Below are 12,696 nucleotides of genomic sequence, written 5' to 3'. Positions count from 1 at the left end.
TGCCCTCCTCTTCTGAACTTAATCATTTTCAGTGAAAAATTTATCCTACCCCATTTGCTAATCAAAATCTTGAGCAGGCCCGGCAGCAATCTATTTGACTTCAAAGCCTCTCTACTTGTCATTACTCTGTTCCTTTTTGTACACCCTTGTAATCTATGTTCATTCTATGCCATTTCAATATTACTTGTCTTTCTCCCACTCTGTCATAGTTGTAAGACACATTTTTGTTTTTATTCTGACTTCGCAATTGCATTGATTTCATAGCTACGAGTACATGTTAGTCATCATTTCCTGCTTTCTGATTACAAGCCCACCTCAACCTTATATTCTAAAAATAAAAACTTGATCTTATGAAGGAGCTGTACCATGTGAATATCCAAAGAAAGGGTAATTTATAAATAAGTTGTTAGTTAATGTTTTGTTCTTATTTTTTGGCAAAAAGTCAGTGAATCCATTCACTTAAAGTGACAAATCTGTTAACCAACCAACAAGTTCACGGTAGGCAGTGCTTCACTTTTTTTGTACCATACAAATGACTAATTAAATGTAAAACCAAAATCAATGAAGGGAAGGGTCATATTTCACTTGTTCAGCCGTCTCATCAGACTCACCAGGGATGAAGGACCCATTTCGGTTAAAGTTTGCCACACCTAAATGGCATGTCAATAAAAGTAAATGGCCAAGGTGTAAACCTATAGCATCTTTGGTAAACTCTCGATCCAAACAAGAATCTAAATTATATTAAAAAGCTATGATATCATAAATTAGTTAATCAGCAAAAGGTGTAAGCCTATAGCACCTTTGGTAAACCCTCGATCCAAACAAGAATCTAAATTATATTAAAAAGCTATGATATCATAAATTCGTTAATCGACAATTTTGGTTCTGATTAAATTTCGCCAAGCATAATATGTGCACAAAGATCTATGTAAGCTACTGGCATTCTTTAATAGGAAATTCATATAGGAATAGATCACCCTCCCATACGATATTAATACAAGAAAATTGATTTGAAATTTCCCCACATATCAGCAGCCAAGAACTTAACCTTGAAAAATCATCAGCAATGTTGTTTCATTAAGTATCACAATTCAAAAATTACCTGATAACAAGAAATAAATCTTCTCCTAAAGTGTTTGAGAATATAGGAGAAATTCCCAATAACTCCATTTCAAGCAAAATGCTACGGAACTAAAATGATTCCAATTTAATTCTCTGAGCTGCTTAACGCTTTGTAGAGCAATTAATTCAACAGTCTACAAAGTTGCCCTCAAAAAAGGACAAGCTCTCGTCCATCTCCACCCTTGAGTTTTACTCATTTAGCTGTTGAAGCTCTGCTTTGAGCTGCTCCATTTTCAGGCCCATGGACCTCTGCACAACACCTCGCTGATCCTCGGGCAATCTCGCAAGCAAGGCGTCGAACATTTCTAGGGTTTCTTTGACAACTCCTCTAGCACTCTCGGCCTCTTCGTCAAAATAAACCGTTTCCTTCGATTCCATAGCCATTTCAATTTCCTCTCTAGCCTCTGCAAATTTAGCGTTTATTTCATCCACTTCCTTACCGTAATCTGAATTGTTTGAATCTGCACTGAAAAATCTCGGAGTCTGAATCTGAAAAAAAGGACTCGTCATCAATCTCTCGAGTCTCGAAATATGCATTTCGGTATTGTTTTTCGAAAATCCAATAGCAGTAAGAAGGATATTATTCCGTTCAGAAGATGATTTTGACAGCAGTCTGAAATCCTGATCAGACCTATATGTTGATCGTAAGGTCGTGCAAGAAGCAGGATAGATTAATGAAGAGTATTGGTCGTTGAATTTAGGAAGCTTAGAATGGACCTCGCACAGCCGCCGACCCATTGCCATAACAAATCCTGAAGACTCCGATCGTGATTTCTGAACACAATTTTTGCTGCTTAAAACCCTGCAAATATCCTGGACTCTAAAATCTCCTCATGTTTTTATCCCTCCTGGTAATACATACATAGTGCGTGCAATTTTCTGCTTTACTCTTAGTCGCCAATGTTGACCCTGCATCTTTGAATTAGCACACCGCATTGTTATAGATATTACCAAAATACGTGGAGCAACCCCAATTTGAAATTTGCAGTTTTGGCAAGATAGTACTCCAAAACAATTGCCTCTTGACATCACATAAATACATTTATAATTGTTTATATTGTCCATGCGGTTGGAGAGATTTATTGTTTATTCATTTTATCTTTCTTTTGAAAACAATCTAAAAAACTTTGTTAAGACAATTTGTTTAAATTATTAAGTAAATTTGAGATTGAAGTTTTAAATAGTGACTAGTTAGAACGAATTAAGAAAGGAGTGGAAGCTCTCACGAATGTTTGAATTGTGAAAGAATGAACAATAACTTATCTTCTTCCCTTATGTTTAAAAATCAAATAAAGAAGGGAGTGTTGATTAAATGAATCAAACTATGGAGACGACAAACAACAAAGAAACTTGCATTGAAGATTGTGAACATTGCTTTGTAATTTTATTTTTCTTGAGGCGAAATCCATCTAAAACCTATTTTTTCCAAATGGGCTAACTTAACTAAAAGAGTAGAGGTTGGGAGAGAGAAGTCTTGAGAGGCTTAGGAAAGGGTTATATATCGTACAAATTTAAATGTGTTGAACATGCCTAGGTTGTGTTACAATGTGGAACTTGAGTTATCTGCAATCAAACTTGCAACTTACAAGTGTGACCTTTGATTTTCACCTTGGCCCTCTAAATCTTGTTGCCTATTGTGAGTTGAGCCCCCATTTAAAACATAGTCTGCAAGTCGTTTCTCAAAGAGATAGTTTCACAGTTAGCAACAATTATTAGGTGTAAAAACAATAATGATAAGTTTTCTAGTTTTTGAGTTCATCCTAGAGTTTGTATCGAAATGGATCTAAATAATCAACTTCTAGAAAATATCAAACTCATTGGTTTTCGTTTTGGCTTCTAGCTTAGAGTCTATAAAAAAAAATGCTTCCTTTTATTGCCAACAAGAAGGGCATTTTCTTAGAGATTTTTTTACTAGGAAGAGTGGATTGGTTACTCAACCTCAATTTCCTACCCCAAATGCTCTAGATTACTTCACAATAACCAATTGTATATGTAGACTTTGTAGCCTTACAAAAACCTTTCAAACCCTCTTCAGAGGACCAAACTTGTTATGTTGATAAATCTATATTGTCTCCCCTCCCTCATATAAGGAAATAGTTATGTCTAACAGTTGAAAAGTTGTTAGGAAAAAGAAAGAGCCTTCTACATCATTTTTGGTTTTGTATCACCCCGCTTGGGAACCCAAAAGAAATAAATCTAATATGTTACAAAGATTACGAAACTTTTTTTAAAAAAAAAATTTAACAGCATCAAAGTAATAGTACGAAAGTAATATACACATACACAACATTTACACAAATGCAATTACAATACAGATTTCATTCCTAAAGGGTTCATTTGTGTTGAGTCACATTTAAGAAAGTTTTATTTAAAAGTTTAAGTCCCCAGTACATGTTCATGAATCATAAGGATATAACAAATACATTATCTCATAAGCAAATGCATGAATACAACTAATACAATGAGAACACATCAAATGAATAACATCCACTGCACATGTTGCATGGTATGAGAATAGATACATGTTAACATATAGACATCAACTGAATAGAAGTCTCCAAGATATGAATAAGAATGATAAAGGTACATCTCCTACAACGGACATCCAACAGCTAGCAATGTAAGGGGGACCCAAATGGTAAGAAGGCATTACTTCCTGACCATGTGGTTACCTAGTCAGGCTTCCACTCCCACCGTGTAGGGAAGATAATGAATGATCCACAAATGGCTAATCAATCATAAAATATTCCTAGGCAAGGAAGTCTAATAGCCAAAACTACCTCAAGGGTAACAAAAACTACTCAAGAAGGGTATTTTCTTAGAGATTCTCTTACTAGGAGGAGCGAATTGGCAATTCAACCTCAATTTCCTACCCCAAACGCTCTAGATTCCTTCACAATAACCAATTGTATATGTAGACTTTGTGGCCTTACAAAAACCTTTCAAACCCTCTTCAGATGACCAAACTTGTTATGTTGATAAATCTATATTGTCTCCCCTCCATCATATAAAGAAATAGTTATGTCTGACAGTTGAAAAGTTGTTAGGAAAAAGAAAGAGCCTTCTAGATCATTTTTAGTCTTGTAACGCCTTGCTCGGGAACCCAAAAGAAATAAATCTAATATGTTGCAAAGATTATGAAACTATTTTTTTTTTTAAATTTTAAACAACATCAAAGTAACAATATGAAAGCAATATACACATACACAACATTTACACAAATGCAATTACAATACAAATTTCATTCATGAAGGGTTCCTTCATGTTGAGTCGCGTTTAAGAAAGTTTTACTAAAAAGTTGAAGTCCCCAATACATTTTCATGAATCATAAGGATATAATAGATACATTATCTCATAAGCAAATGCATGAATACAACTAATACAATGAGAACACATCAAATGAATAACATCCATTGCACATGTCGCATGGTATGAGAATAGATACATGTTAACATATATACATCAATTGAATAGAAGTCTCCAAGATATGAATAAGAATGATAAAGGTGCATCTCCTACAACAAACATCCAACAGCTGGCGATGTAAGGGGGGACCCAAATGGTAAGAAGACACTACCTCCCAACCGCGTGGTTACCTAATCTAGGACCATTTTAAGGGGTTAAGGCTTAATTGGAATTTAATTCTCCGATGTCAACCTCTCTAGAAGTTTGTGCCCTAGACTAGAATATAAGGAAGTCTTCTTCTCTCATTTTGACATCTATCTATTATCTACTTTTCATAATGAGAATATGTAGAGATAATTTTCTATGATCAAGTATTCACATTCGAGCATTCAATTTATCAAAGAAATCCATTGATACCTATTGAAGGATTCATTCTCTTTGGAGCCCTCTTGTTGAAGATTATGGAGGTCAAGGTCCTGAAACCTCCAGAATCTTAAATTTGGACCTAGGGTCAAGGTCGAGGTCGACTCTGACCTAGGTCAAGGTCGAAGCCATCCTTGACAAAGGTCGAGGTCGTCCTTGACCTAGGTCAAGGTCGAGATCATCCTTGACCCATAAAGTCAAAGATCTCAAACCTTCAGGAAATGTTGCCAGAAAAAGAGCTAGAAATAGGGGAGAGAGAAGTAGAACAAGGGGAAAAGCCAAATCTAGTCAAATACCCACTCAAGGTACTTGACATGACCCTAGACACCTGTTTAGAGGGCTAAACTAGTCCCAAATGGAAGTGCTTCCATTTTCCAATGATACATTTAGGCCCCACTTTAGCAAGAGTATGGACTTGATGCAAACTCTTTGCAAAGGAGATCGTAATGAAAAGATAATCTTATTGAAATCAAAGGGACTGTAACGCCCCGCCAAGGGATCCAAAAGAATTAACCTAAAGTTTCACTAAGTTTGCTAAACATTTTTTTTTTTTTTTTTAAAGTAAGAATGTATAACATACACATCAAACACATAGTAGCGGAAGCAATAACATGAAATCATCGACAAACATACATTGCAAGTTACATTTCGTAAAGATCCCAAGACGTTGAGTCACGTTTAAAATTAATTAAATTCTAAGTCTAACAACTAATACATACATAATAAAGAATAATCAGAAACTCCAATGTCCATAATATACATTTGTTCCGAATGCTCCTTGGCAAATTAATTCGGAATGCTCCATCATCCACTGTACATGTCACAGGGTATGAAAGGTTTAAAAGAATATACATATGTAAAGATCAAGATACAACATCCTCAAATCCATGATACAAGGTACAGTAAAAATATATGAAACTATTCACCATACATGATACATCCATACATCCATAATGATAAAACATTTATCATAAAATCTAACCATCTGTCATAATAATCCAAGAACATAGTGAAGGTAAAAGCCAATCACGAAATCTCCAGCCACGGTGACCACGGAATGGATCTCAATGGTAAGAGTAAAAGCACTACCACCCGACCGCGTGGAACCTAAATGGTCCACTCCCACCGCGCTGAGGAGATAGTCTCAAGTCCCAAATAGGATAACAAAACCTATAATCATAAATACTCTCTAAGTCCAGGAAATCCTATAAGTATGCTAACTCAAGGGTTCCTAAAAAGATCGACATCTAAATCCCAGAGGTACCACAAGACACGTAGGAAACCTAATATGCAAGCGGGAAAGTGTCATCGCAAAAGTCACGTAGAAGTTACCCGAGCAATCCCTTAGGAATCTCAGGTCCCTACTGATCCCTGCGGCCATTAGTATCCTCTCGTACTGACGAGGCATACTATGGAATGCAAGGTCGTAACCAAGCGTTCTCTCTACCCCATCCTAGTCTGTACTAGCACTCAAGGCATGGGAGAGAACATACAATTATCTTATTAGGTTCATTTTCCCTTATTTAGTGTAAATATTTTCACTTATTAAAACAACTTACAATGGGTTACTCCAGGCAGCCTCTTAGGGCCCCGATACCCATTGCAAGCCACTTCCCGACTCTACACATAGATAACCTACCCTAGGCTCATGAAATCACAAATCAAGAATCATAATAAAATCACCTCAGTCCTATACAAGCAACTGAAAAACATCATAAAAGATAAGCCACAAAATTACATCAGTTCTTCATGAGCAACAGATAAGCATCCAATAATAATCATATGATCACGACAGTTCTCTATCAGCAACTGAAGGCATCAATGATAAATCACAAAATCCAATGGTTCTCCAATGAGCAACCAAAAAGTATCTCAATAGTAAATCACAATACTGATCAAAGACTCCAAAATGGTCAAGTCAACACATGACATCATCAAGAACATAACAAACACTCCAGTCCTCTCAACTGACCGAAAGCAATCCAAGTGTAACTAATCGAGACTCAAAAATGGTTATCCAATATAACTGATCGATGACTCAAAAATGGTTAAGTCAGGTATCTCAAATACGTACATCTCAGCTTCACACAAGGAAACTGGAAAGCAATAACAAACAGTAAATACAATCATATCATAGAGCACTTCATCACATTACCATGGTCAGGTTAAGAAAGATCGAGACCAAATCATCATGACATCACATTCACAACCTTGAACCTCTGTAACAACCTAACTGGTCAATACTAGAACAAACCCCAAAAAAAAAACATAGACAGTAAAATAAAATAGTACAGATACAAAGTATAGGTTTCATATTTTGGCTTGATTGAATCACATAGTTAAGTTGGATATAAGATTTCAATTTTCGTTTTAGTACAAGTTTTTGAGTAGATAAAAATTACAATTTTACCCTAGTAGTTACACCCATTTTAATATTTGAATAACATGTACAATTATCCTGAATTCTTATCAAGTCAATTACTTAAAGATAATAAGTTTGAGGGTAATTATTTATTTAATTATTAATAATCATAGATTATTAAAAATTAAATACCTGCAGTCCCAATCATAATATTCATTGAATAATTATACATCTTTAATTGATTCTTATCATTAATTCCGACTTAACACCCTTAATAACCCAAATTACCCAAATTTAATAATTATTAATCAATATCTATCAACAAAATTCTATAGTATTTAATATTTGTTAATTATTAATTAATTTAATAATTAATAATTAAAAACTATGATTAAAATTCTTTTAAATAATATTTACTAATTATTAATTAATTAAATAACTAATAATAAAATCATTATTTTTTAAAAAAAATTATTAACAATTATTAAATTTAAAATAACTAAATTAATATAAATATCTCAAACTTTATTGAAATAAAAATTATAAATAATTAATAAACTTAAACTAAACTAGTTAATACTTATCAAATTTAAAACGCATGATAAAATCCAACTAGTAAAGGGAATATAACAAATGAGTTCAATGCTTTAGGAAGGCATTTGTTAAAGTTAATTAACAAATTCCCAAGCGATTTTTTTTTTATCAATCGCTGCTGCACTTTTACTAAGGCAGCGCACGGCTGTTGACGCAATTGTCCTGCATCAGCAGGTACGATTGCGTACAGCAGTCGGCCTGCCACTGTATTTAATGCAGAGGGTGGGGTATTTCCCCCACCAATTAATAATTTTTATTATTTTATTTTTAAATTTTTTTTAATTCTAAATTAAATTTATGTTTATACTTTTAACCATGTTAAGTTTTATAAAAAAAATAGTTTTAACAATTTCTTAAAGTTTAACATTATATATATATATATGGTCAGTATTTTAATTTTAATTTTATAAAAGTTTAATAAGATTAATTCAAACCTTATTCTTTTATATATATATATATATATATATATATATATATATATATATATATATATATATATATATATATAGTTTTCATTTTAACAATTATTTATTTATTTATTTAAAATTCAACCCTTCCCGATTAAAATTTGATTTCTTTAGTCTAACAAACGAGGATTCCTAATGAGTTTTTTTTTTTTTTTTTTAATTTTTTATTATTTTTTTTAAATTTTAAATTTTAAATCTAGGTTCATAGATGGAATAGAATAGAAAAAGTTTCATAAACGAAGGGTGGCAAGATTCATGCAACAAGATTTGAGAAAACAATTTTCTTACAAGTACGAAGTAGACAGAACATATTGAATTTCATAAAACATTTAATGATCAAAACACAAGATCCTACCTCAATCTGATGCTAACACGTAACCAATCGAGAATTGTGAGAAGATTCGCTTCCACAAATTTGCATCCAGATTCGTCCCTAAAATTTTTCTCCCCAAAATTCGTGTCCAATCTTCATGTCCCCAGAAATGAACCTTCAATGTTGTGATAAGCAAATTTTCTCCTCAAATCGGGGCACTAATTGTGCGTTCACCCGAGAAGACTCTTTGCACAACTGAGTTAACTCCAAATTAACTTTTCTTATCTTTTCTTTTAATTTGCATTCATCTTTTATGCACATTAAGTTGAATTATTAAATAACTTTATTTAATATTTCACTTGACTTCTATTTTTAATCTTTATTACTTTTAATCTCATGCGCACTTTATGAAATTAAAGTAACATTATTATTTTCACTTATTTTTTTATCTTTTAATAAATTTCTTTTATTTAATCTTATGCATAAGTCATGCGAACTAGAATCTTTTATTAAATAATTATATTTTCACTTTTTAAATTATTTTAGAAACTAAATTGATAAAAATATTTATTAACTCAAATAATAATAATATTTAGCATTTATTTAAAAATGAACTCTAAATATATTATTATTAAATTAACTAAATATTATCACGTTCTAAATTTAGACTTAAAGCTTTTATCTCCAAATTTAATTTCTTTCATTTAATTAATTTCTCAATTTAAAAAATAATAATTAAATATTAAAATGTCATAATAATCTTCTATTAAATTAAATCATTAATTAATCGTTTTAATTAATTTCTTTTATATTTAAACTCATGCCTAGATCATGCGATCTAGAAACCTTTAATAATTTAATATCTTTTCCACTTTTAATTTATTTAAGAAACTTTAATTGATAAAATATTTATTAATTCAATTAATAATAATATTTAGCATTTATTTAAAAATGAACTCTAAATATATATTATTATTAAATTAAATAAATATTATCACATTCTAAAATTATACTTAAAACTTTTATTTTCAAATTTAATACTTTTTATTTAATTAATTTCTCAATTAATTAAATATAATTAAATATTAAAATATCATAATAATTTTCTATTAAATTAAATCATTAATTAATCCTTTTAATTAAACTTAATTAATAGAAAATACATCAAGGACTCATAAAGCAACATATGAAAACCCATCATAGAAGAACACATACTAAATCAAACAAAAAGGGTTATAATCACGAAATAACATCATTTGATGCATTCGGAGGGTACTTAACTCAGATACTTGTCCTAATTATCAATTAGGACAATTGGCTAAAGGGTTTAGGAATTGGACTTAAGAGTTTATCTCCCCTCTCTTACCATTGAGATAATGCGATAGGGTACGCTCATCCTGGCAATTCAGGGAAGTCGATACCCGGTACCTGCAACCTACATAAAATCCACGCATGTACAGACACAATATTCTAAGCTAAACAGACAATGGCAGGAAGTGGTGCATCGTGTAGATCCTGACTAGCAGGTGACTACGACTCCCTTCCTTAACCACATCAGAAACACCATACATAAAGAAAACAAACACGCACACCATACACATGCAGTATGGGGTAAGTATCCATAAGAAAGCACATGTGATAATAAACCATATAACTAATCATCATTGATAATTGAAAACATTGAATAATCATCATACATGCATGAAATATAGAGTACCAAGTAATCTCATCATATAATAAACTGAGTGTAAAACAACATCTGATAATCTCTCAAATAATAATACTGATCATTAAACATAAATTGGCCTAAAAGAGTTTGGCAATGATGACAGAAATGCGACTTAGGGGCAGGCACTACAGGGACAAAGAAACTCTCAAGCCCCCAAGGACTCAAGTCTTTATCAACTCCAAGATCACAATAAGAGGGACATCTCTATGAGAGAGAGAGAGAGAGATTATCTCGCTCAATGAGAACTTATGTCCCATTGTGAATCACACAAGGAAACATCACAACCAGAAAGATGGAATTGAACCGCTTAGTGAATGTGGCTACTCACTAGGCAACCCATCAAAGATTCACCCTTAGGAAAATTCTATTCCATAAGAATAAAACCAAAAGTAAAAGAGATACAACCTTAAGGACACCTTCAACCTTGAGGGATCAAAAATCTTGAAACTAGAGGGATCAAGAGATCCTATAAAAATAAAAATCCATGCTTTAAGTCATCCATAAAGGGACAGAAGTACCTTGAAATATATATATATATATATATATATATATATATATATATATATATATATATATATATATATATATATATATATATATATATATTGAAAGTGTGTGTGTGAAATAAGTGAGCAAAGCGTATGCCCCCACATTAAAAGTCATTGATAACACTTTAATAGGAGCAATGGCTTGAATGGAAACATAAACAACTCCATTGATTACGTTTCCACTACGAGATGCCCCCAAATGAAGACAAATCAAGGGAAATACCATAGAAACATACATAGAACACAGAAGGGATCTACCTTCCATGGGGTCAATATGATCATAAGGTTACACACACACACACACACACACACACACACACACACACACACACACACATATAGATATAAATATATATGTATATATATACATACATACATATATATTTATATCTATATGTGTGTGTGTGTGTGTGTGTGTGTGTGTATACATATGTATATATATGATATTATTGTAAATGAATTGACATCATTCCCCAAGGAAAGTAGAACTACAATCGCAATGGAGGAAAGAACACAAAAGAGTTACAAAGAATAACATTTTTAGACCATGACATGGAGATCAAAAAGAATTAGAGCTACCAAGTCGCAGATCAAAGCAGATTTCACAAGGAAACTTGTACGAACAAAAGCACAGGTTAAACATAACATGAAACAACATATAGAAGAAAAATAGATATAGATAGAGGAGTAGCACAATAGGCTTGATTCATTTATCACCTTGCACTAAGAAAGTAGTAAGGATAGTAGAAAAGAATCTAATAGACATTTAGCAAACGCATTATGGGAGAAGCACAATACGACATACAAACACACAAAAGGTTTCCATGAAGGACCAACCAATCAAGTGTGTTGCCTAGTCTCTCCATCTTGTTCTATATCATTTAGGGAAGGTGGGTAATTCACAAGAGGGACTATATCCAACACAATAGGGATGATAGCCAATTCCAAACAAGGATCCTCTTGAGAATCATCGTGTTCGATACTAGGTGTAATTATCAATTGTGATGAAAGCAGATTAGGCAAATCAATGTCAATGTTAATAGTTTCATATTCATCATCAACATCATCATAATCTTGCATCTTAACCTCATTATTAGCATTAATTTTTTCTAACACATCATGCATAGATTGATCAAAAGAAGCTAAATAACTATGAATAACTGAAGTACGGGCCTTAGCGTAAGCACGATGCTTCTTACTACATTCATTAGAAGATTGATTATATTTTGTCTTGTTTGAAACATGTTGAGAACTAGGAGGAACAACTATTGTATCCTTCACAGATTCTTTACAAGGATTAATAGGATTCTCAGGAAACTGACAAGCAACACTAGGAGCTTGATGAACAGAACCAAAAGCTATAGATAAAGGAGGTATGGAAGGTGTAGGAAAAAGACCATGATTAAGATCCCTCAGAGGCATGCTTAACTCAAGAATATTATGATGCTTATAGGCTTGATATGAGCGAAAAATATTATCAAGTCGAGAAGGACATGAATGAGGTATTGAAGGCCAAAATAAGTCAAGTGTAGCACAATCCCTGGGCCTAGAAGGTTGATACAAACTATGATTAATCATCTTCACTTCTTTATCATGAACAAATTTAAGACACTTATGGATAGTGGAAGCAACAATATTCATGGCATTCAACCAAGGCAAACCAAGCTTAACTTGAAATTGATCAAAAATAGGAACAACAACAAAAGTAGTGTTCGCAATTTTACCACAAAGTT

The 12,696-nt window shown here is 32.5% G+C and overlaps 1 protein-coding gene across 1 annotated transcript; it reads right to left on the bottom strand.

Annotated features, from left to right (window-relative positions):
- Positions 1-1,043: 1,043 nt before the first annotated feature.
- On the bottom strand, positions 1,044-2,123 carry LOC149535653 (embryogenesis-like protein). The gene has a single exon (XM_089806575.1). The coding sequence runs from the start codon at positions 1,864-1,866 to the stop codon at positions 1,312-1,314; it is 555 nt and encodes a 184-aa protein (XP_089662701.1). The 5' UTR covers positions 1,867-2,123; the 3' UTR covers positions 1,044-1,311.
- Between the last annotated feature and the right edge of the window lie 10,573 nt (positions 2,124-12,696).

This window comes from Cupressus sempervirens, chromosome 10 (genome assembly GCF_028749045.1).
Source record: "Cupressus sempervirens isolate cs-2001-9-10 chromosome 10, ASM2874904v1, whole genome shotgun sequence".
Classification (NCBI taxonomy): Eukaryota; Viridiplantae; Streptophyta; class Pinopsida; order Cupressales; family Cupressaceae; genus Cupressus; species Cupressus sempervirens.
The sequence above is the reverse complement of the archived record's forward strand: the minus strand, read 5'-3'. Positions and strand labels throughout refer to the sequence as shown.